Raw genomic sequence first — 26,972 nt, forward strand, 5'->3', positions numbered from 1 at the left:
AGGAAGTAACATATGATCAAGAACTGATGGCACTGAAGGAAGACTGGAAGAGACCCATATTTATACCCATTCCAGAGAAAGGTGATGCTTCAAAATGCAGAATTTTCAAAAGATATTATTAATATCACACACAAGGAAAATTTCGCCGAAGACCATTCAAAAGTGATTACAGCAGTACACTGACAGGGAATTGCCAAAAATTCAAGCCAGATTCAGAAAAGGACGTGGAACGAGTGATACCATTGCCGATATCAGATAGAGCATGGCTGAAAGCAGAGAATACCAGAAAGATGTCTTAGTCATCTAATGCTACCGTAACAGAAGTTTCACAAGTGGATGGCTTTAACCAACAGAAATTTATTCTCTCACAGTTTAGTAGGCTAGGAGTCTGAATTCAGGGTGCTAACTCCAGGGGAAGGCTCTCTCTTTCTCTGTTGGCTCTGGAGGAAGGTCCTTTGTCATCAATCTTCCCTGGTTGAGGACCTTCTCAGCCCAGGGACCCCAGGTCCAAAGGATGCGCTATTCTATTAGCTCTCATTCTTGGTGGTATAAGGTTCCCATGTCTCTCTGCTCCCTTCTCTCTTTTATATCTCAAAAGAGATCAGCTTAAGACACAACCTAATCTTGTAGATTGAGTCCTGCCTCATCAACCTATCTGCCACTAATTCCATCTCATTAACATCATAGAGACAGGATTTATAATACATAGAAAAATCACATCAGATGACAAAATGGTGGACAATCACACAATACTGGGAATCATGGCCTAGCCAAATTGATACACATATTTTGGGGGGACACAATTCAGTCCATGACAGATATTTACCTCTGTTTTATTGACTAGGCACAGAATGAATGTATTGAATATTTTAGATATTTTGGGGAAGTTTTATTTGTATTAGTGAAAAGCATACATATACCAAATGCCCATTAATTAGAGATTGGTTAAATTCATGATGGTACATTCATAGTGAATAACTCTATAGCCATTAAAAATGATCTATACAAACTAAAAAGGAAGGATGCCCTTTAAAAATTGGTCTTTTAAAATTATAACCTGCACAAAGTATATATTAAAAAAATTTTTTTTTATAGCAGGAGCCTATTAAAATACACATATAGAACACATACGTATAATATATATATGAACCTACATTTATACTTAGAAAAATGTTGTAATGATACAACTAAAATTTTTAGTAATAACAAATACTTACATTGTAGTTATTACATGCCAGGTGTTTTTCTAAGTAATCTGCATATATTTAACTCATTTAAACTACACAATACCCCTATGAGGTACGCATTATTTTTCACATTTTACAGATGAGGACATTGAGGCACAGAACAAGTTGAGTAACTTGTTCAAGGTCATACAACCAATTAGATAATTATCAGGTGTATTCCTTCAGGCAGGATAAAGATATGGCAGTCTGTTTCTGCAGAGATTTACGGCCTTTGAAACCCTATGGGGGCAGTTCTACCCTGTCCTGTAGAGTAGCTATGAGTTGGAATTTACTCGATGGCAATGAGTTTTCTTTTTCCCTTCAGTGGAACTCTTCACAACAGCTCAGTGGCTATTTTTTTTTTCTGGGGTTGGGCCCCAAGTGATTGCTCAGATGCACGGGAACAAGACCACACGGTTTGTGTGTGAGAGGGCCCCTGGCTTAGAAGGCCTAAGTGCCACGTAGAAAACCAATATCTCTTGTGACAACCTATGAACATAGCTTCCAAGTTCCCTCAAATCGAATGCCAGTCTCATGCCACTGTGCATTCAGGGAAGCTCCCAACTGTGCATCCCATGGGGTTATTAAGTTATTGAGTTATTTTTAGTTCATTTATAGTCCCTCCAGTTCAGGTTACTCAATTTACAAACCAGCGTTTATTTCCACCAAAAGCAATGTTGTCTGGTACACAGTTGATGTTCCATTTTCATCAGGTTTCCAGGGAATAAACTACAGAGGGCAATTTGGCCCTATCAATCAAAATTACAAATATATATACCCTTGGCCCAGCAATTCCATTTTTAGGAATTTATCTCTCAGAGACATGTGTACATGTGTAAAATTATATATATACACATATATGTATAATTTTATACATATATAAAGTTATTCATCATAGTATTATTTGTTATTACAAAATATTGGAAATAATCCAAACACCCCTCAATATGGGACTGGTTTAATTATGGTTTATTCATACAGTAGAATACTACGCAACAATAAAAATGACTGAAGCAGTCTTTTATGTACTGAGTTAGGGTGATCCCTAAGATAGCAAGGTGCTACCACTTGAATAAAAAGAGGGACAAGTGTATGTACACCTATTTGTATATACACAGACTGTCTCTGGAAAGCTATCCAAGAAACTGGTAAGGCTGATTACCCCCAGGTGAACTAAATGCCTACAGGGAATAGTTGATATATTCCTTTTTTGCATTTTTGAACCATGTGAATGTATTCCCAATGGAACAAAATTAATTAGATTAAAATTAGCAAAACATGTGAAAAGCAGCTGACCTTTGGGCTCGGTAGATGTACTTAGAGTTTCCTGTGAGCCGGTATAGCAGCAGGAAGACATAGGCACTGCCAGCTACACCATGGCAAATCCCTGGCCCCTTCTTTAGCAGGCCCTTCTGCCATGTGAGTTCTCCACACCGGATACACGTGTCCAGGTACTGTGGTTTTTTGGAGACCAGATAAGCTTTGGCAAACAGATAGGCAATTCCTGTGAAAATATAAGGACATTAGAGGTGACTTACAGGACTTAATACTGTAAAGTAGAACTTCTCACACTGTAAAATACTTACCAATCACCTGGAGTATTGGGAAAATGGAGATTCTGATCCAGTAGGTCTGAGCTGGGGCCTGAGATTCTGCAGTTCTAAAAAAGCACCCTTCCAGGGACCACACTTTGAACAGCAAGGGGATAGAATATTCTAAAAGGGAGTCCTATATTTTCCCTGCGAGACTCAGTTTTAGGTAGTTATTTTAATTGTATCATGGGGTTGGCCCCTGGAGAAAGAGCAATATTTAAATTGAGTACATAAATTGACAAAATCCATAATTTACAAATGGGTTAATATTTAATGAGGCATACTCTGGTAAGTAATATGCATGTCTGGCCCTTTGGAATGGCTGAATGTTTATATAGCTTGCCCATTCCCCCACAGAGTTTCAGAATTCATAATGTTTAAGTACTTGTAACTATCTACCTTTTCTTAAGAGCAAAACTGGGAGTCCTTCCAAGAACAACAAGGCTCCCAAACGACCTTGCCAAGACTCCTACTCTAGCTGTGAAGTCCTTCCCAACTTGACTATTCCAAGGAAAGAAATTTTCCATCAAAACCCGTCAACAAAGGTAATATCAATTGCAAAGCCAGGAACGGAAACAAGAGAAGCTATAGCTATTAATAGAAACAATTTTCCACAAGTTCCAGGTGCTCATATTCAGGGAAGAGGTTATTAACTTAAGATCACTTGCTCTCCTGCATAGCCTTTCTCTTGTGAGTAAAAATTGGAAAAGCCTGAAATTTCATGGGTGTCCTGACTTGCTCATCCATTTGAGTTATCTCTGCCTGTCATTGTCTTTGACTAGGCTATTTTACAATTCTGTAGGAATAGAAATTGCTTTATAGAAAACTGATTGTCATAGAAATAATTCCTGTAAATAGGAATACACATCCCATCTGGCAGAGGTTGGATTGGCTCCTTTTGTTTCTGTAGAAGCAGCCAGTTCTGCATCTATTAGGCAAATTCATTTCAGCTTTTCCTAACCAGTTGCCATGGTGGAGTTGATTCTGACTCATAGCAACCCCATGTGTTTCAGAATATAACTGCTCTATAGGGTTTTGAAGGTTGTGACCTTTCAGAAGTAGATCACCAGGCCTTTCTTCTGAGGTGCCTCAGGGTGGACTCAAACCACCAATCTTTTAGTTAGTAGCCAAGCACTTCACCATATATACCACCCAGGGACTCCTCAGCATTCCTAATGGTGTATACATAAGCATGCTCATTGGATTCACCTTTGAACTGGTTATAACACCTTTCTGGTTCCCTCATTAATTATTGAGTTAAAGAAAATAATTGACATGTGTTCATTTAAATAAATAAATATTTGAGAGTCATGATCTTATCCTTTTAAAGTCTATCCTTCACCACTCCCTATGATTAATATACACATTAACAACAGGCTCTTTCCTGAGCCAATGGATTCCAGTCAACCACTACCTTTACCTATAGCATTTCCTCCTTTAATTTTAGGAACAAAATATCTCCCACAAACTAAAGGATGAGTTAAAAAGAACTGAACTGATTTATTTACACTTTCACTCTTCCACTGCATCCATTCATTTGAAAGAGTTCATCAATTGGATGCACAGCCCTGGGCAGGGCAGGGCTCATGGGTATGTGACCTGTGCAGTTCCATAGGGCCTTGCCATCAGAAGGGCCCACACCGGGCCCTACTCGGCTGTTGCCACCTTGAATTCTTTTTTTTTTTTTAATTGTGTTTTAGGAAAGGTTTACAGCACAAATTAGTTTTTCATTCAAAAATTTATACACAAATTGTTTTGTGACATTAGTTGCAATTCCCCAAATATGTCAGCACTCTCCCCCTTCCTTTTCCCCCTGTGTTCTTTGTGTACATTCCTCCAGTTTTCCTGTCCCTTCTTGCCTTCTTTACATCCCTGGTGACACATTGGTTAAGACAGCAGCTGCTAACCAAAAGACCAGCAGTTTGAATTCACCAACCACTCCTTGGAAACCCTATGGGGCAGTTCTACTCTGTCCTATAGAGTCACTATGAGTTGGAATCAGCTTGACAGCAACAGGTATACCTGCCTTCTTGTCTTTGCTCTTGGGCTGGTGTTGTCCATTTGGTCTCCTATACCTGATTGAACTAAGAAGCATGTTCCTCATGTGTGTTATCGTCTGTTTTATAGGCCTGTCTAATCTTTGGTTGAAAGGTGGACTTCAGGAGTGGCTTCAGTTCTGAGTTAGCATGGTGCCCAGGGGCCATAGTCCTGGGGGATTCCTCCAGTCTCTGTCAGACCAATAAGCCTATCCTTTTATTTTAAATTTGAATTTCATTCTACGTTTTTCTCCTGCTCTGTCTAGGACCCTCTATTGTGGTCCATGTCAGAGCAGTCAGTGGTGGTAGCACGGCACCATTTAGTTCTTTTCGGCTCAGGCTGGTAGAGGCTGTGGTTCATGCAGTCCATTAGTCCTTTGGACTAATATTTTCCTTGTGTCTTTGGTTTTCTTCACTCTTCTTTGCTCCAAACATGATGGGACCAATAGATGTATCTTAGCTGGCTGCTCATAAGCTTTTAAGGCCCCAGACTCTACTCACCAAAGTACGATGTAGAACATTTTCTTATGAACTATGTTATGCCAATTGACCTAGATGTCCCTCAAGACCAAGCTCCCCAGCCCTCAGCCCCAGTAACTTGGTCCCTCAAGGTGTTCGGATGTGCCTAGCAAGCTTCTATGACTTTGCCTTGGTGAAGTTGTGCTGACTTCCCCTATATTGTGAGTTGCCTTTCCCTTGACCAAAGTTCACTTGTCTACTATTTAGTCAGTGATTTCCCCTCCGACCCCTCTCCTACTTCATAACCATCTTTTTTTGTTCTGTGTGTAAACCTTTTCTTGGGTTTTTATAATATAAATATAATATAAATCCTTTTGTGATTGTTTTATTTCACTCAGCATAATGCCCTCTAGATTCATCTATGTTGTGGGATGTTTTGCAGATTCATCATTGTTTTTTATCGTTGCCTAGTATTTCGTTGTGTGTATGTACCATAATTTATCCGTTCATCTATTGATGGGCACTTGGGTTGTTTCCATCTTTTTGCTGTCACGAATAATGCTGCAATGAAGATGGGTGTGCCTGTGTCTATTCGTGTGAGGGCTGTTATTTCTCTAGGATGTGTTCTTGGGATAGCTGGATCATATGGTATTTCTATTTCTAGCTTTTTAAGGAGATGCCATATAGTTTTCATTTTGGTTGCACCATTTTACATTCCCACCAGCAGTGCATAAGAGTTCCAATCTCCCCGCAACCTCTCTGACATTTTTTACTTTCTGTTTTTTTTTTATTATTAGTACCAGTAATGTCAGGGTGAGATTGTATCTCATTGTAGTTCTGATTTGCACTTCTCTAATAGCTAATGATCTTGAGCATTTCCTCATGTGTCTGTTAGACACCTGGATGTTTTCTTTGGCAAAGTGTCTTTTCATATCTTTTGTCCATTTTTTACTTGGGTTGTCTTTTTGTTGTTGAGGTGTTGAAGTATTCCACAGATTTTAGAGATTAGGTCTTTGTTGGATATGTCACTGTCAAAAAAATTTTTTCCCAGTCTGTAGGTCCTTTTTTACTCTTTTAGTGCAGTCTTTTGATGAGTATGAGTGTTTAATTTTTAGGAGCTCCTAGTTATCTAATTTATCTTCTGGTGTTTGTACATTGTTAGTTATGGTTTGTATTGTATTTATGCCCCTAGTATTGTCCCTATTTTTTCTTCCATGATCTTTATCATTTTAGTTTTTATTTTTAGGTATTTCTTTGATCCATTTTGAGTTAATTTTTGTGTATGGTGTGAGGTATGGGTTCTGCTTTATTTTTTTTTAACAGATGGACATCCAGTTTTGCCAGCACCATTTGTTAAAAAGGCTCTCTTTTCCCCATTTAATGGACTTTGGTCCTTTGTCAAAAATCAGCTGACCATAGATAGATAGATTTACATCTGGATTCTCAATTCTGTTCCATTGGTCTATATGTCTGTTGTCGTACCAGTACCAGGCTGTTTTGATGACCGTAACTGTATAGTAGGTTCTGAGACCAGGAAGTGTGAGGCCTCCTACCTTGTTCTTTTTCTTCAGTAATACTTTGCTTATCCAGGGCCTATTTCCTTTCAATATAAGGTTGGTGATTAGTTTTTCCATCTCATTAAATAATGCTGTTGACATTGGATTGGGATTGCGTTATATCTGTAGATTGCTTTGGGTAGGATTGACATTTTCACAGTGTTGAGTCTTCCTATCTATAAGCGTGGTATGTTTTTCCATTTATGTAGGTCTCTTAGTTTCTTGCAATAATATTTTATTGTTTTCTTTGTGTAGGTCTTTTACATCCCTAATTAGATTTATTCCTAAGTATTTTGTCTTTTTAGGGGCTATTATAAATGGTATTGTTTTCCTGATTTCCTTTTTGAAGATCTTTTTGTTGGTGTATAGGAATCCAACTGATTTTTGTATGTTGATCTTGTAATCCTACTACTCTGCCGAATCTATTAGTTCCAGTAGTTTTCTTGTGGAATCTTTGGGGTTCTCTATGTATAGTATTATATCACCTGTGAATAGGGATAGTTTTACTTCTTCCTTTCCAATTTGGATGCTCTTGATTTCTTTTTCCTGCCTTACTGCTCTAGCTAGGACTTCTAAGACAATGTTAAACAGGAGTGGTGATAAAGGGCATCCTTGTCTTGTTCCCATTCTCAGGAGGAGTGCTTTCAGCCTCTCTCCATTGGGAATTATGTTGACCATTGGTTTTGTACAGATGCTCTTTATTACATTGAGGAGTTTCCCTTCCATTCCTATTTTATTGAGAGTTTTTATCAAGAATGGGTGATGAACTTTATTAAATGCCTTTTCTACATCGATTGAGATGATCATGTGATTCTTTTCTTTTCTTCTATTTATGGTGTGGATTATGTTCATTGATTTTCTAATGTTGAGCATTCCTTGCATACCTGGTATGAATCCCACTTGGTTGTGATGTATTATTTTTTGGTATGATGCTGAATTTTTTGCACCTATGTTCATGAGGGATATTGGTCTATAATTTTCTTTTTTTGTGGTGTCTTTACCTGGTTTTGGTATCAGGGTTATGATGGTTTCATAGAATGAATTCAAGAGTATTCCTTCCTTTTCCATGTTCTGAAATAGTTTTAGTAGTACTGGTATGAGCTCTTCTTTGAATGTTTGGTAGAATTCTCCAGTGAAGCCATCTGGGCCAAGGCTAATTTTTTTTTTTTTTGGTAATTTTGTTTTTTATTATTACCTCTTCAATCTCTTCTCTTGTTATGTGTCTGTTCAGATTTTCTATCTCAGCTTGTGTTAGTTTAGGTAGGTAGTGTGTTTCTAGAAATTTGTCCATTTCCTCTAGGTTCTCAAATTTGTTAGAGTACAATTTTTCATAGCATTCTGTTATTATCCTTTTTATTTCAGTTGGGTCTGTTGTAATGCCCCACATCTCATTTCTTATTTGGGTTATTTGCCTCCTCTCCTGCTTTTCTTTTGTCAGTTTGGCCAATGGTTTATTGATTTTGTTGGTGTTTTCAAACAACCAAATTTTGGCCTTTTCGAATTCTTAATTTTTTAGCAAGGGACCTATATTTTAATTTTTCCCTGGGCCTCCCAAATTGTGTAGCCAGTCCTAGCCCTGGGTGACATAAAATATCACTTGCTCTTCAGGAAGGTACTGTTTAGAAAGAGAGAGAAAAATATGCACATGTGGCTGATATATAATAGGACATACAGTTCATGACACTGCTGAGGCATAAAATGAGTGGTGCTGTCAATAATACTAGATGGATCAAAAAGGAGGAAGACAGAGGAAGCCTTAGATGGAAGTGAGGCTTGTTCCAGACTTCGTAGGATGCATGGGAAACACCAGGCCCAAGATGAGGCAGGGAGGGCATTCTAGGTGCCAAGATCAGTAAGGACAAGATTTGGAGCCAAGAAGGACAAGCCAAGTGGATGCCATGGGGCAGTGTTCTAACCAACAGGCTAGTGGGTTGGAAGCATATGTTTGGTTCAGATTAGGGATGGTTTTACAAATGCAGTTCAGCAGCTTGGACTTCATTCTGGAAGCGAAAGTGTTTTGTTGTGGACTGGTTTGCTTTTATTTTTGTTTAAAGATGTGATTGCTATTATAGTCAAAATGCCCTACAGAGGGTTTGGGAGAGACCTAAAAGGGGGCAATAAAATAGCCATGAGCTGATCATATTGGCAGAAAGATAGCAAAGAGGCTAATGAAAGAGACATTTCACAGGACTTGGTGACTATTTAGATATGAACTGAGCGTTTACTATATTTTAGCACAGTAATAGTCCCTGCGTTCATGAACTTACAGCCTAACTGGGGGTATAATTAGGCTATGTGAGGGGTAATAGAGGTGTATAGAGGTGCATGAGAGCACAAAGGAGAGCCCCTAACCCACACTTGTTGGTAGAGAAGGCCTACTAGAGGGAGTGGCACCATCTAACCTGAGTGCTGAAGGATAAGGAAGAGTTAGTCAGGTGTAGTGAATGCTGTTGTATCCTGTCCAGATCCCTTTTTACCAGCAGTTGCCCCATTTTCCAGTTGTTTTCTAATAGTTAGCTGCTAACAAACATCCAGCTCACAGCTACCCCCTTCTTGGGAATCTTGCCCTCAGTCAGACAGGAGACTATGCTATGCAACCCCTAGCAGATTTCTGTCAATGACTAATTGACTCACTTCAGTAAACCAAACACTCACAGTTGCCTTTCCTTTGCCATGTGGTATCATGCCTCTGACTGCCCATGCTGGAACAACCTTCTGTCTATCTTGGCCTGGCTGACTTATCTCAAGCATCACCTCCTCCAGGAAGCCCTCCCTGAACTCATATGCAGCACCAAGAACCCCTCCTCTGGGTTCCCATCACTCTGTATACAAATCTTAGCACTCATACAGTATCTAATAAAAATTATATGTTTAAATGCTTGTCTCCTTTAGTATAGTGCAAATTACCCAAGGGTAGGGGCTGTATCTTGTTAATTTTGCTTCCTCTAGTTTGTAGCATGGTGTTTGGCACAAGGCAAGGGCTCCATAAATCTATGTTGGCCCTAAAAGTCCTCACTTCTCACGCCAGTACAGGTTGACACTGAGGTGAGGATGAGAGAGATGGAAGGAAGAAGGGATGAGATGGTATAATTGCTGTACCAGGCCATTAGCCCCAAACAGCTTAATAGGTATTGATCCTGTGATTTCAGCCAGAGAAAAAGGGCCTCTGCCTGCAGCCTGAATCACAGAATGGTACATGAAAGGAACTTTGAGAAACTTCTAATCCTGTTGGTTCCTAACCTGGCGTAATGAAATCCACACTAAGGCTGCTTAATCTAAACAAAAGAAATACTGGATTCCTTTCCTCTTTTTTATGAGTTCCTTTGCTTTTGATGTTAACTATGCTGTTGCGTCATGGGAACACTGAATATTGTACATTGATAAGAAACTTGAGTCAGCAATGATATGTGTCTTTGCCAAATGCAACTGGGGAAGGAAATTAATTATTACTTAATAAGTATGGTTTGAGAAACAAAATCTTTCAAAATACTGAATCTAGCAGAACCTGGTGGAAGCCAGACTTAATAGGTGTGGTTTCAACATACTGGAAAATCACCACGCATGTCCATTCTGGGACTGGCAATTTCACTGAGGCATGCATTGCACAGTGTGCACTACAAAGCCTGGGGACCAGTGACACCTTCACTCCACAAGCCCTTGTTGTTCTCTATTCAAAGTCCCTTACGCAAGAGCCCTTGTGAAATGATTAAACACACCCAAACACACACAGAGGCACCTGTGTTCCTTGCAGAGTAAAGGAAATGCACTGTCATTGTTACCACAGTAATGATGTAATACAATGCTGTCTAGAGTTTATTTTAGCCACAGCATTTATTTTAATGGTTTTGCAAATGACTTTAGTCCTATATTTCAGAATCACTAAGGCTATGAAGAGATATCTGCTTATTATACTTCATTGCATTTAATGAGAGAAGCTATATGCCACACTGGGTATTTATAAATGTAGGTGTTTGCAAAGCTTTTGAGGCATATCCCTCAGGAATGTCAAGGGTCTACAGCATTAAAGGGTCTCTGGTAATAGAAAGATTAAGTTCCACTATTCCATCTCAATGTGCTCATTTCACAGATGAAGAGACAAAGGCATAAAAGCAGCAAAATGATTTTCACAAGGTCACTTAGCTGGTTAGTGTTGAAGCTACAATTAGAACCCAGTGTTATTAATTTAGAGTCAAAAACTACTTCTACACTGTGTGAATGATAACTAGGGCTGTCACCTGTAGAGATGGGTTGAAGGAAAGTCAATAGGAAATAATTGTAGGGGGAGACAAAATATCATTCATGAAGTTCCACCTTGTGGATTATCTGTGGCAGGTTTTTAATCACATAATTGGTCTGCTGCCCCAAACAGTCTATGCTGTTCACAAATTTACTCTCCAAAAACATTTTTCTCAAACAAATGAAAATTATTTTTCTGGGCCATCTCCTGTTTTACATTGTTTGAAGAGTTTACTGTTGCTGACTTCAAAGAGATCCTGACGGTCTTTAACCTACCCTTATCAGACTTACTATAACCACTCTTGATGCTGTTTTTAGCATGTGGGGCTTAGCAGAAATGATGGGTCCCATTTAGTTCATTATTCACTTGTGAATTGGTTTATTTTTGGTAGTCCAGTGATTTGTGATTGAATGGTTTTGCTTTGGAACCTATGTTTAATCTCACCAAGATACTGAACATGAATGATAAAGGAGGATAAATAAAGTCCCCAAAGTGATGAAGCCTATGCCGTACTGTTATGGTACATAATTTACAAAGACAGATGGTATTTGATGTATAAAAAGGATGGAATAACTGCCCTTCAAGGCAACCATAACAATTAACTGACCCAGTCACTCATTTTAGCAGATTATCTTCCTACTCTTTTCAGGGCTTTTATTAGCACATTGAGTTCTTTTAAAATGTTCTGTATTTGGTTTGGGACATCTCCAAAATTCAAGGACCCTGAAGTACTTGGAGGATATCCAGAGACCATCATTGACAATGATTAGAGGGAATGGGAAATGGGAGTGTTGAGCGTAACATGAAGAGATATTATTTCCAGGATGGTAAATAACTGCTGTTTTTCTCCATAAAGGTCAAAACAACAAGAAATGGGCTCAAATTACAACCAGTAGCATCTAGCCTGGACATAATGCACAATGCCCTGGGACTGGTACAAGCATACATAGGTGCCTTTGAAGTCCCTTCCTTAAGTAAATGTGGTGGACAGAGGAAATATGGCCAAGGGACTAAGGCCTGTATTATCCATCAACTCAAACTGTATCAAGGAAAAATGAAATTACAGTTGGAATAAAGAACATTAATTAGGTAAGAGGGAAAAGGAGGCAATGGCAATCAGGCATCAAATTTAAGAGAAGTCAAATACGTTTTGAAGCTGTGCTCATGGGATTGAAGCATTAAAGCCTTGAAGATTAAATCCACTCAGAATCCAACAATCTTGTGTTATTTGCTATTTTAAATCTCTGCCCTGGCCAACTAACCAAGATTAATTTATTGAAATTTAACTTCTTTCAAATTGTCCCTTCTCAGAAGGTCTGATTAACAGTGTAATGGGATTTAAAAAAAGGGGGGGAGGGGAGAGAGGGAAAGATGGGGTCTGACATCTTTTCTAGGCTCAATTCCAGAGACTTCACTGGGAATGGCTTCTCTTTTCTGTAGACTTTTTTATTAGATTCTAATGGAAATCTTCACTTGAATTATAGAACAGTGGGTCTCAAGCTTTAATGTGCATACAAATTACCTGGAGCTCTTGTTAAAATGAAGATTCTGATTCAGTGGGTCTGGGATAGGGCCTGGCATTCTACATTTCTAACAAGCTCCCAGGTTGCCCCTGCTGTTAGTCTAGGGACCACATTTTGAGTTGCCAGGCTCCAGATCGGCACTGTCCAATGTGGACAAACTTTCAATGTGGCTAGTCTGAATTGAGAAGTGAGATAAGTGTAAAAGAGACACTGGATTTTAAAAATTGCATGAAAACGATAATGTGAAATATCTCAGTAATGTTTAAATTAGTTGCATGTGGAAATGATACTTTTTTGGGTATTGGGTTGTATAATATAAATTATTAAAATTAATTTCACCTGTTTCATTCTACTTTTTTTAAGAGGCTACCAGACAATTTTAAATTGCATATGTGGTTCATATTCTGTTTCTATTGGACAGTGCTGTTTTAACTTCATATACAAATAGATATAGATGATATATTTAAAGCTACACAGGATCATTTCTGGAAGTCCTTTAAAGATCAAGACATTTTTGGCTTTGGAAAACTTAACTTTTTTTTTTTTTTATCTCACATGGTAATGACATAAGATGAGAAATACCCCCCATTATCAGAAATGGAACCTCCCTTGGCTAAGCTGGATGAAAAGCAATGTTTTCAGGTAATAGAATGTGTGAGACCTGGGGCGCCATGGCACCAGTGGACCAGCTCGTTCTCTCTCTCAATGGTCTCGCCAAGCTCAGGCGGCCAGTTGCAGTTCTGTTCTTGCTCCATGAGGAAGTCCACGCTCTGCCACACCAACTCCTGATCTGAGGGCTTGAGGTGTTCATGGTAAGAAAGAAGCATCTGGAGAATGGATGACAGACCATGAGCTGCCCCTATATTAACACACAAAGCATAATTAATTCATACAATTAGAAGGAGAGCCAGTTTGATTTAGTGAAAAAACAATCATAGGATAAAAAAAAAATCAACGGTAATATTATTTGAAAGCACATATGTTGTTAAGTGCTGTCGAGTCGATTTTCAACTCACAGTGACCTGATGTGACAGAGTAGAACTGCCTCATAGGGTTTTCCAGGCTGTAATCTTTTTGGGAGTAGATTGCCAGTTCTTTCTTCTGTGGAGGCACCAACCTTTTGGTTAGCAGCTGAGCACTTTACTGTTGTGCGACCAGGCCTCCTTGAAAGCACGTATAGTGATATAGTAATTGTGTTGCTGAAAAAAGACTTCTCAGGAACATACTTTAGAGCAAGAGTCGGCAAGCTACAACCTAAAGGCCAAATCAGGCCCACCTCCTGTTTTGTAAATAAAATTTTATTGGAACACAGCCACACTCATTCATTTATGCATTATCCATGGCTGCTTTCACATTATAATATGGCAGAGTTGAGTATTTGCAACAAAGACTGTATGGTCTGCAGGGTCTAAAATATTTGCTATCTGGCCCTTTACAGGAGAAATTTGCTGACTGACCCCTGCTTTAGAGAAGAGCTAAAAGAAAGAAATTTCTGTAATTATGTTTTTATGAAAACAAGTCGAAAGTGCCAGAAAATAATTCATTGTAGGTATCCTAAATATTCATTCATTCAACTGATAAGTATTGTTTTAGGTGTTGAAAATAAAGCAGTGAACAAAACAAACTAAATCCCTTTTTCTGTAATGTTAGACAGTAGTAATTGGAGTTAATTTGCTTAGTCCTTCGTATTTAGCATGTCTTTGTTGGGCATTGTCTAAGCCCTGGGGATATACATAATGATGAATATGGCTCAGCCTATACCTTGAAGGGGACCCCGGTGGCACAGTGGTTAAGAGCTATGCTGCTAACCAAAAGGTCAGCTGTTGAAATTCACCAGCTGGTCTTTGGAAACCCTATGGGGCAGTTCTACTCTGTCTTATAGGGTCGCTATGAGTTGGAATCGACCTGAAAGCAAAGGGTTTTATATATGTATGTATATATATATGTGTGTGTGTGTGTGGGTGTGTATAGATATATAGACAGATAGATATGGAAACCCTGGTGGTGTAGTGGTTAAGTGCTACGGCTGCTAACCAAAAGGTTGGCAGTTCAGATCCACCAGGCACTGCTTGGAAACTCTTTGGGGCAGTTCTACTCTGACCTATAGGGTTGCTATGAGTCAGAATCGACTCAATGGTAATGGGTATATATATACATATATATAGAAGACCTCTCCATCCAGTCCATTGTAGAGAGCCAGACATGAGGTGATAAGTGGTCTATGAGAGATGTGTACCAGGAGCTAAAAGCAAAATGAGATTGGAAAATTTAACTTGGCCTAGGGGGGTGTGGGAGTGGAGGGGAGAGGGTCACTGAAGGTTCATCTTAGCAAAGTTTTGAAGAATTCCTAGGAGTTCTAGCAGAGGGTCCCGTCAAATACATTCCAACTCATAGTGACCCTATAGGGCAGAGTAGAATTGCCCCCATAGGGTTTCCAAGGCTGTTATCTTTACAGAAACAGACTGCCACATCTTTCTCCCGTGGAGAGGGTACTGAACTGGTAAAGGCCTGAGCCTGCCTTAGTAAAAGGAGTTAGCTTAACAACGGGAAAATCGCCCCAACTTCTGTAAGAGTCGTCACTCATTCCCAATTAGTAGAATCCTGATTAGTGGGTGGTGCTGGGGTCAATATCATCTGACTGTTTGCCCTTTAAACTCAACTCTATTGTATTTGTTAAGCTTTCTCTTTGCACTCTGGCACCTTTTACTTTGCCATACTTGGAGCTCTTGACCCCTTCAGAAACCTCATAGTTGCATCCAGTCAAAAATTCTATTCTCCTTAAAAACATTAAACTTTCTTTCACTGTGTGGAAATTGTTGGAAAAAAAGTTTGCTTTCTAGGAAAATATTTATGCATTAGATAGGAATCTGCTTGGTGCTGTCTATGTAAAGGGCTAGAATGTTAATTTCCCTAAAGAACTTGAAAAATGCAAGGCATAGCTCTACCAGGGGCAATAGCAGACACTGTCAGTGCCTAGTCTACCACTTCATTCACACTCACCATTCCTGTCCGCCTCCTACCCCAAACACCTAAGACTCTGCCTGAGGCTTTCTCTGGCCACAAGAGTGTACCCAGCCCACAGGGGGAGGGCCCAAGTGCTAGGGGATTAACACCTCTGGGAGCAGGTCTCCACCAATAAAGCAGGAAGTTGGTGGATGAATATCCCAGCTTCCTCATCCCTTAGATGGGGACCATTCTGAGGCACGTTCTATACAGTCTCCCAGAGTTCCCAGTGGGACTGAGCCTCAGTTGCCCACAGTTGCTCATTAGTACACCTTCCCTGCCCAGTTTCCTCTCTCCTCTATTAACATTCTGAAGTCATCCTTGTCTCAGAGTCTGCTTCTAGGGAAACTTAGACAGGAACTTAATGGTTCTTGGAGAAAACACTCAGGGAATTGCTAGCCTGTAAGCTCACTGCTGAAGTTATTCATTGGTCATTCATTCATTCATTTGGGCACTCCAGTATGTGCAAGCTCTATGGTAAAGATCTAGGGATTTCAAGGATAAATGAGACAAAGTCCCTAACCTAAAGGTGCACAAAGCCTACTAAGGCAGTTGGACAAGTAAGCCACTAATTACAGTGTGATGTGACAAGGACTACAATAGAAGTGTGGGCGGGACAGCATGTTGCCCAATTTTGCTTCAGGGGAAAAACTGTAAAGTATGAGTATTTCTCCAGAGAGGGCTTGACAAATCCTTTTTCCAAAAGCACAGAAAGTTTCTCTGCAGATCTGATATTTGAGCAGAGTCTTGAAGTCTAGGTATAAGTATTATAGATGGATGAAGGGGTGGGGTGCGGGACACTTAACAGAAGGAACGTGCACAAAGATAAAAAAGGTATGGGAACACAGTGCTTCTTGGACACTGGGCTGGACAGTTTCAGGAAGGAGAGAGATGAAACCTGAGTCTGGAGCAGGAGGTAGGTCTCTGATCACAAAAGGCCTTGTAAGCCTTGCTCAGGAATGATGGGGACCCACTGAAGGACTTAAAAAAGGAGTGACTAACTTACCCTCTATGTGACTCATATCTTAAAATTAGCCATCGTGATTCAGTTGTTAATCCATTAATATTGTTAATCCATTAATATTAACTATTTGAAAATTGTTAGTGGCTGAATCCTGTCTACCTATGCAGAGGCACTAGTCCCAATGAGTGTGAAAACTGCTCTCAGTTTTTCAACAAATTTAGGTCAATGAACTCACAATCCAGAAAAAGGATTTTAGCCTTTAGTGAAAGTTAGTAAGTGTTAAAAATAGCTACATTTCTGTCAGGTAGACGATGAAAACAGATATCAAATTGTGATTTGTATTATTTATCCAAAAGGTTGGCGGTTTGAACCCACCCAGTGGCTCCACAGAACAAAGGCCCAGCAATCTGCCTCTGTAAAGATTACAGCCTAGAAAACCCTGCGGGGCAGTTTTACTCCGTCACATGGGTCGCCGTGAGTTGTAATTGACTCGATGGCACGTAACAGCAACAACTACCTATCAATATTTGTTTTTAAGGTATTTCTAGTGAAATGAATAGTGATGACCTATGTCGAAACCGAAACCTCAATCTTCACTCAACATTAATATTATCCATCTTGTAGGTCTTTTCCAAAACTTTCACTCACCCAAGTATTCGGTTCCATAATAAGAGTACATCAGGGGAAATGGTTTCCTCTTTTTTATGGCATATTGCTTCCCAGAGTCCAGAATCGCCTGGCAAATTGATTTGATCTGCGTTGGGGTCAGCACCTGAGTGAGGAAATCAAGAAGCAGAAGTCAAAGCAGCATATTTTTCCCCCTCGGCTACTGGATTTTCTTGCTTCAAAAGTCAGCATATCCCCAGGATCCTTTTCCTATGTGATAATGCATTCCGTACATAAGCTTAGCTGACCATATATATTTTTTAAACACTGATCCTCCTTTTGTTGTTCCATTTATCTACCCACTTCAGAAAGTGTGCTGTTTTGATGGAAAACACACACCTTTACTGCTATAGACTGTTAAAAAATGCAAAGACAACCTTTCGGCTGGTATATCATTAATCCTTGTCACAGGACCAAGAAATTGCTCCAAAAAGAACCAATGGCGCTCCTAACTGACCATGTTTAACTAAGCTGTTACTCACGGGGTATGATGCAGGTCTGGCCTAGACAACAGGCCTTCGATTTGAGTCATTTAGGCCTGCACTTATCAAGTCACAGTTCTTATGACAAGCTGCTGCATGACAGTCTCACTCTAGCCTTTTGCATTCCTTGAATGAAATCAAAGTCCAATAATACCAAGGCAAAATAACATCTAGCGTCAAAAAGACACTGAAGAGATAATGGCTAAAATGCAATGATTTGCAGTCTTCCATGTTTTATTCAATCTAGCCACAGTCAGCCATGTCACTGTAGAGATTAAAATGGTCTCGAGCCTGTAAAGCATCATTGCTTTTATTAGGCTTCTGCTCAGGTTTGCCACGTGTTCTGCCTCCCACCCTTCCTCAGGGCAGATTACATGCTCTTTGGCAAGCTCCCCATATCACCATGCCTATTTGTCTGGTGTAACACTTACCACTGGTGTACTGTGTCTATCTATCAGTTCTTTGAGGGCAAGGACTGTGGCACCTCATCATTTTGGTATGCTTGACTAACACAGAACTTGAAAGGGCCTTTGGTAACTGATGTATGAGTAAATAAGCTCCAGATTAACTGGTATGACAAGTCCATGGTGGCACAAACAGTTAACTTGCTCGGCTGCTAACCAAAAGGTTGGAGGCTCAAGTCCACCCAGAAAGGTGCCTTAGAAAAAAGCCTGACGATCTACTTCTGAAAATTCAGCTATTGAAAACGTTATGGAGTGCAGTTCTCCTCTGACACACATGGAGTCGTCATGAGTTGAAGTCAACTCTAGGCAACTGGTTTGGTTTTAACTGGTATGAAAAGCAGAACCCCCCCCTTCCCTCTTTCTTTTATTCCCTCCCTGCCCCCCTCCTTCCTTCCTTTCACAGTTCTTTCTTTTTTTTCACAATTATTTCTTAAGTCCCTATTATATGCCAGGCAATCAGGTTCTAAGTGCTGTAGATAGTACGATGAACAACAGAGATAAGACCTCTGCTCTCAGGGAGCCAAGCTTCCAAAAAAGCAGACCTGCTCAGGAAAAGTACTGGTCAGGTTAAAAAGAGAGAGAAAGAGAAAAGGCACCTGAAGTTCAGCCTTGGTTTGGATGAATGAATCTGGGATCAGAGAAAAGTCCATTTGATTTTGGCTTCTTTCCTAAGACTCACACATCTAATCTTCCTGCCAGTTAGCTGGCATCAGACCCACCAATTCCTTTTGAAATAAGACTTTACTTTCTCCTCGTTTTCCAACTTTGTTTGCTCAGAACCAATTATGCCATGGCTTTCAACTTAAATTTGCCTTTTTTTTTTTTTTAGCTATCTATATTTGTCTCTTGAACTTATTCTTCCTTTCTGCATAAAATTCCAGAAGACCCAATCTTTCCATGTATTTCCATTGCCATTTCAGGGCTCTGCCTCAGGTCTTTTTTTAGCTTAATAGCAAGTTTCTCCTAAATGATTTCCTAGTCTGCATCTATTCAAATTGCTACCAAAAATTTCATCCATTACTGAAAACTCTGTGCTCTTTGTGCTTTTATCAGTACCAATTGATCTTAAATTTAGTCTTACGCTACTTAAAATCTTGCATCATTAGTCTCATATCAACCCTTCCATCCTAGCCCACTCACAGCAACCTGCCAAGAACCTTGAAGAGCATGCATTTACTAGGACTCCAACCTAGTTCCATCCCATATTTTTCTGGGATTGTATCTTGCTCTTTGACTGTACTTAGGTCCTGTCTGCCCAATACTCATCATGAATCCATGTAATAGAGACAGTTTTTGTGGTATGAAAAGGCCACTGAATTTTCAGGGTTATGTATTCATTTGAATTACTAAAATTCCCTATGTGGCTTTGGTGTCTGCAACTGAAAATTGGCTCATTCTTTTCTCAGTTGAACATTTATTCTTTCATTTTCTTTATGTCTGTGTATTATGTATGTTTGCATGCTTGTTTTTGACCCCCCCCAAATCAACTTATATGTGGTTCCCACCCCCTTTCTTCCCATCTCTAACCCACAGCTTAGAATAGGGAATATGCTTATAAAATATTATTTCAAAACATCCCCTGGTCATGCATCATGTCTGGGTGGTTTCCTCTTATCTCTCAGAAACACCGTGAAAAACAAAGAGAAACTGGTGCTTGTTCAACTGGATAGAGACCAGTTATGCATGCAATTCTTTATCGCTGGGAACAGACAAGACCTACCCTTGGGTTTATTGATCAGCAAATAAAAACTGAAAATAGTGTTCATTACAAGTACGCGTGGGGAGGGGGGTGAGTGAGGAGGAGTGTGCTTTCTTCCCCTGAACAAAAAATAGAGAAAGGAGAAAGGAGATGAGATATGGGAGGTTGGGGCTTGTTCTTGTTCTCTGGTTTGTCATCTCTCTCAGACATCCCTCCATTCCCCACCCCTAGCACATGGGAACATGCACATGAGGACACACACACCTTTAACGAGATGGCAGGGCAAACATATGCCTTTGAACATCTTGTTTTTTAAATACTCTGAGAGGCCTGAGAAGTGAGGAAGTGGTATTTCAGTAGGATGGCAGAGGGGAGCTCCTTGCTCATTAGGCCTTCACCAAAACATACCCAAATTCCCTATCCTGTATCTGTATCGCCTAAGGCCTATGCAAGGAGCCCTGGTGGTGCAATGGTTAAGCACTAAGCTGCTAACCAAAAGGTTGGCTGTTTGAACTCACCAACAGTTCTGCTGGAGAAAGACCTGGCAATCTGCTCCCCTAATGATTACAGTCTAGAAAACCCTATAGGGCAGTTCAACTTTGTCACATGAGGTTGCTATGAGTCGACATTTTGGATGCATTAGGTTCTTTAAAAAACTTTTTCTCCATCGAATTAAATAAATGAAGATATCTCTAAAATACAAAGGCAAGTCTGTGGTGGTTTGGTTTAAACAAAGTTTTTTTTAGTTGAATTGATTCCTTTCACTGATCTTCAACAAGGGGTGTTTGTTGTGAAATATTCCTACCGGGCTGGCTTCTCTGTATGAAGAGATTAGAAAACAGTAAAGCAAGTGCTCTGTTTCTTGGTCCTTCTTGAAGGTTGTGCTGTGTCTAAACCACTCCATACAGACGAGAGATGAACTTCATTAAGGAAATGAATGAAATGGACCAAGCCAAAGAATACTTGGCTCCCCACAGACCTCTACCCAGGGCTGTCCTGCCCACAGCCCCTCTGAAGTGGCAGTCATTGCTACCTATATTTCTTTTTCTAGGCATCACTCAAACCTGCCCCTCCCCCATTAACATTGATTGAATCCAAAAGCCATGCTTTTCCCAGTATCCTAAAGTATGCTATGCCAATCAAATTCCCCTTCTCAAGAATTTGAAATGTATGTTCAGAAAAAAGACGAGCTGTTGGTAATAATGGCTGATGCTAAAAGTTGGTTGGGAGTAGCACCCACACACAAGCTGAGTGTAAGAGGTACTGAAACTGGGAGTAAGTGGGACCTGTTAGGGAGGACAGAATAAACTACTCAATAGTGAGAGGAGGATGGAGCAGATATGCAATGAGAAGCAATGACAGAAAGTTAGAGAAAGGTAGCTGGTTCTTTGTTGTTGTTGTTAGCTGCCATGGAGTGGACTCCAACTCATGGAGACTATATACAACAGAATGAAACATTGCCTGATCCTGCATCATCCTCACAATTGCCAGCATGTTCAAGTTCATTGTTGCAGCTATTGTGCCAATCACTTCCTCTCACTGAGGATCTCTGTCTACTTCACCGAACATGTGTTCCTCTAGCAACTAATTCCTCCTGACGATGTGACCAAGGCATGCAAGTCAGACAATGTTCTGTTATGATCCATAAGTTTCCACTGGCTAATTTTCAGTAGATCACCAGGCCTTTCTCCTTAGTCTGAAACTTTGCTGAAACCTCTCCAGCATGAGTGACACTGCTGGTATTAGAAATACTAGTGACAAAACTTCCCAGCATCAAAGCAGTAAACAAGCCACCACAGTAGACAGATGGACAGATGGGTGGTAGAGCTAGTCCTTATAGCTCCCTTAGTTCTTAACAGCTTTAGGGCTACCACTTCAATTCCTGGCCTCATTTCCATACAATCACCACCATTTCCATACAATCATCACCACCATACAATACCTACCACCATTTCCCTGTTCTCATCCTATTCTTAGTCACTTAAAGTTTCAGTTTCCCATAAAAAGAGCCTAACTAGAATAGGCAACAATATAAAGTCAATCCTTTCATTTTTTTTTACCTCTCTCACCCCTCAAATAAACACATTTGCTATTTACCGTGATAGATCATAGGTTTTCCTTTCCACCAGTAACAAAGATGCCGGCACCTAAGATACGTGATAGGGACTGTCTTAGTCATCGAGTGCTGCTATAACAGAAATACCAGAAGTGGATGGCTTTAACAAAGGGAAATTTAGTTCCTCACAGTCTGGGTGTAAGCTCCAGGGGAAGGTTTTCTTTCTCTGTTGGCTCTGGAGAAAGGTCCTTGTCATCAGTCTTCCAATGGACTAGGGGCTTCTCTGAGCAGGAACCCCAGGTCCAAAGGACATGCTCTGCTCCCAGCACTGCTTTCTTGGTGGTACGAGGTACCTTCTCTCTGTTTGCTTCCCTTTCCTTTTATCTCTTGTAAGATAAAAGGTGGTGCAGGCCACATTCCAGGCCAACTCCCTTGACATTAGATCAGGGATGTGACCTTAGTAAGGATGTTAACAATCCCACCCTAAACCTCTTTAGGATAAAATTATGATCACAAAATGGAGGACAACCACACAATACTGGGAATCATGGCCTAACCAAGTTATTTACACATTTTGGGGGGGGGGTGAAATTCAATCCATGATAGTGACCCTAATCTTGAGTTTTCTGTCCTCTACCTCTATAATAAGCCCTTTTGTGACATCTGGTATTTGAGACATGGCTGCTCCTCAAAGTGTAGTCTGTGGACCAGCAGCATCAGCATCGCCTGGAGCTTGTTAGAAATGCAGATTCCCAGGCCCCACCCCAGACCTACCGAATCATGATCTACATCTTAACAAGATCACCAGCTGGCTTGCACTCATGTGAAAGTTGAGAAGCACTGGTTTAGAAAAGTCACCCATGGATTTTTAAAATTCTTCATGCATTGTCCAATATTAGGTTCAAAAATCCAAAAACCAAACCCATTGCTGTTGATTCCAACTCATAGCAACCCTATAGGACAGAGTAGAACTGCCCCCATAAGGTTTCCAAAGCTATAAATCTTTGTGGAAGCAGACTGCCGTACCTTTCTGCCACAGAGCAACTGGTGGGTTCGAGCCACCAACCTTTGGTTAGCAGTTGAGCGCTTTAACCCCTGTGCCACCAGAGCTCCAAACAACACTGATTTTCCACAGATTTGTTTTGTTTTCCAACTATGATTATATCATTCCCTTGGCTTCTATATGAAGAAAAGATCGATAGAAGAAACAGACAAGTTTTTGCAAAACTGCTATTGAAGATACCGCTCACAGTTTTCCAGTGCCTCTTCAATATAAAGGTACAATTGATAAGTTCCTTTTATAGCTCACCTAACAAATTGATAAGCTTTGTTTTATTATATAGAGAGAAGAGAGGGTTTCATCTCAGTCCTGAGGGTAAGGAAAAAACCAAAAACAAACTCATTGCTGTCGAGTTGATTCCGACTCATAGCAACGCTATAAGACAGAGTAGAACTGTCCCACAGTTTCTAAGAAGTGGCTGGTGGATTCGAATTGCTGACCTTTTGGTTAGCAGCCAAGCTCTTAACCACTACATTGCCAGGACTCCTGAGGGCCAAGAAGCAGAGTTAATTCCTGCGTTTAGTGCAAATAACTTTATTTAGCCTAGGGGTTTTGCTGTATGTAACCATTTTTCTTTCTATGCCTTAATCACTGGTTGAGTTGGTTAATAGTTTTACTATAGTCATGCATTTTAATGGTAAATCACCCCAAGTACTTTTTTGGAGGTAGGTAGAGCATAAGTAAAGATTTTTAAATTATAGGGAATAGGCATCTTGAGGTGGCAATTTAGCGAATATGAATTTTTGGTGTCAAACTACAGTTTTCAAGCTGACCTGACAGCTAATCCTTGAGGAGTCTGAAACAACTGCCAGGAGATTCCAGACTTCCCACCCCAGGTCTGGCTCAACCACCACCAGCACTATCAAGCAGTAGTCCAAAATGTCCTGAGTACGTGACTGTTCATCTGCACAGAGAACACAAATTCACTCCAATATTACTAAACACGTACATAACAGAGTAAGAATTGATACTAACTTAGATGTTTTCCCTCAGCAATTCATTTCACCTCAATCCTTTGTCCCACCATTCTGGTGGTAGCAGAAGCCTCTGCTTAGCAAAAGAAATAAGCTATTTGACTACCCAAGAATTGAAAGCCAATTGAAAATTGACTTTTGATACCCATCAACAGTATCTTTGAGGGAAAAAGAATTTGAGTTGTTAGGGCCTGGGTATTTTTGGTACTCGAGGTTGATACCAAACAAATAGATTTGGAGGATACGTGGAGTCAGAATGGAGAGAAAAGCTGGTCATGATGGGAGAAGAAACAGTTGACTTGGAAAAGAAACCAGGAAGTCTGAAAGCGGGTGTGGTGTTCCAATTCTGAAGGGAGATAGTATAATCTCCCAGAAAGATTTGGGGATCTAAGGGTAAGGATTTGTGCCCCTCATGCCTAGAACCCAAGAAGATTACACACTCAGCAATGTGTTCCTTGCCTTAGGACTTGAAATCAGTAAAAGAGAAATGGCCACATGAGCATATTCCACAAGAGAGAGCCGGAGACAATCCTGAGTTTCCTGTGGGAACAAGGATGGAGCAGAAAAGCATCCCATGCCCCAAAACAATTTTTAAAAATTGGTACCAGTCCAAATTATTTCAAATAAAAAATTTAGAGGTTTTTTTGTTTGTTTTGGTACAAAGCCAATGTTTACAGTGGGTTAGATTTTTACTTTTGATTTCTTTGGGGTCGTGGTCCAATTGGAAACCACTTTCCATCTTGAGTGAAGTGGCCAGATGGGGTCCAAAAAGAGAAGCTCACAGGGAAGAGGCAGGCCTTTCAGGAAATCTCTGAAGTAGGTGGGGATTTTCTTAAGGGCTGAGAAGAAAGTCAAAGGAGCTGCTTTGAGGCAGAACATTATGACAAGAGAAAGCAATGAGGAGGCCTGGACAATGAATAAGGAGAAGAATTGATGCCTTTGAATTATGGTATTGGCAAAGAATATTGAATATACCATGGATTGCTAGAAGAAGGAACAAATCTGTCTTGGAGGTATAGCCGGAATGCTCCTTAGAAGTGAGGATGGTGAGACTTCGTCTCACATACTTTAGACATGGTAACAGGAGGGACCAGTCCCTGGAGAAGGACATCATGCTTAGTAGAGGGTCAGTGAAAAAGAGGAAGACCCTCAACAAGATGGATTGACACAGTGGGGCTGCAACAATGGGCTTAAATGTAGCAACAATTGTGAGGATGGCACAGGACTGGGTAGTGTTTCATTCAGTTGTACACAGGTTCACTATGAGTTGGAACCAACTCAATGGCACCTAACAACAACAAGGTAGCATTAAGGGAAAATTTTCAAGTATGAAACAGATCTTGTTAAATTGAACAATTCAGTCAGTTAATGTTTCGTGAGTATTATGTGCAAAGCCTGTGCTAGGCATTTTGAGGGACATGTAATCTTACTAATGAGATTAAATAAATGTGTGAATTATCTAAATAATGAAACATTCAACATATGCTTGAATTATAAAAGTAGTGACCTAAAGCAGTTAGGTGGAGGGGGTAAATATTGGAGGCTTCACACAGGATGTAGGATATTAGCTGAGCTTTGAAGAACAAGTAGGGAGTAGATAACTTAAAGTAGGGAGAATGGGGCATTTTAAGTTGTGGAATGGTGGGGAAAGCCCTGTGTATTAGGATGGTACTTGTCAAACTGCAGTGTACACATGAATCACTTGGGGATCTTGTTAAAACGCAGATTCTGATTCTGTAGGTCTAGGGTGTATGGGGAGGGAGGGAAGAGAAGTCTACCTTTCTAACCAGCTCCCTTGTGATGCTGATGTTCCTGGTCTATGGATCACAGTTCGAATAGCAAGGGATTATGGGAACAGAGAAGCTAGTTGCAGCAGAGAATTTCTCTTGGGAAGGGTGAGAAATTAGGCTGAAGGAATTATAGGAAGCTCTCAAAGACTTTCCAGGAAGCAAGAGGAGGAACCAGGCAAGAATGTCACACCAAAAAAAAAAACAAACCCACTGCCATTGAGTTGATTCTGATGCATAGCGACCCTATAGGACAGAGTAGAACTGCCCCATAGAGTTTCCAAGGAGTGCCTAGTGGATTCGAACTGCCGACCTCTTGGTTAGCAGCCGTAGTACTTACCACTACGCCACCAGGTTTTCCAGAATGTTACACATCATGATGTAAATGATCAGATTATCCAGAAAAGAGAAGCAGCAACAATAAGAAATTCTCCTTCAGTGTACTCCATGCAGGAGAAATGTGTCCAGAGTTAGAAATTCCGGTGGGAAGCTCTCATAGCTAATGAAGCCAGGTTTGTTATTTTTTTTTTAGTTAGTCTCCAAATGTGGCACGTGTGCTGGTACAGAAAGAGCAAGTCCCTTCCATTTGGTTTTCCTGATGCTCCCTGACCATTATTGGGTCTGGCTATGGAGAATGGGAGTTAGATTACTCTAGTTGATGATTATCTTCCAGTCATTAAAGTAACTCTACAGGTAATTTCAGTTCTAAACATTTGGTCCCAGATACCATTTTACAGTTTTTCCTTTTTCTGTTTCATGTCAAGAAACACAAGCCAAGAAAACACTGAAAACCAGAAAAGACAAACAGGTTTTACCCCATTCTTCCGGACTGACTGCTGGCTTTAAAGACTTATTAAAAGTACTCTTATAAACCAGTCTGAGCCAAGCATCACTAGATGATTTCATTCTGTGTTTTCCTGTAAGACACTAAATGCCTTAGAGCCTGAGCTTCTTTATCTACAAAATAGAAATTATAATACCTGCTCAACCTATCTTCCCAGGTGATGGTGAAAGTCTAAATGAAAAACCGGTTCCCAACTTTGGGCTGCACACTGCAATCACCTGCGGAGCTTTAAATCTCAATACCCTGACCACACCCCAATCCAATTACATCATACTCCCTGGACTTGGGACCCAGGCATCAGTATTTTTTAAAGCTCCCCGGATGACTCCATAACACGTCTAAGG

At 40.3% G+C, this 26,972-nt stretch overlaps 1 protein-coding gene across 1 annotated transcript in view; it reads right to left on the bottom strand.

Annotated features, from left to right (window-relative positions):
* LANCL3 (LanC like family member 3) overlaps window positions 1–26,972 on the bottom strand; it is a 137,864-nt gene that overhangs the window by 13,404 nt on the left and 97,488 nt on the right. Inside the window, exons 2-4 of the mRNA XM_049871332.1 lie at window positions 17,245–17,368; window positions 13,291–13,488; window positions 2,523–2,730 (exon numbers count right to left, since the gene is read on the bottom strand). Of these exons, the coding sequence (XP_049727289.1) occupies window positions 2,523–2,730; window positions 13,291–13,488; window positions 17,245–17,368 (530 nt within the window). The remainder of the gene's footprint in view (window positions 1–2,522; window positions 2,731–13,290; window positions 13,489–17,244; window positions 17,369–26,972) is intronic.

Source organism: Elephas maximus, chromosome X (genome assembly GCF_024166365.1).
Source record: "Elephas maximus indicus isolate mEleMax1 chromosome X, mEleMax1 primary haplotype, whole genome shotgun sequence".
Lineage (NCBI taxonomy): Eukaryota > Metazoa > Chordata > Mammalia > Proboscidea > Elephantidae > Elephas > Elephas maximus.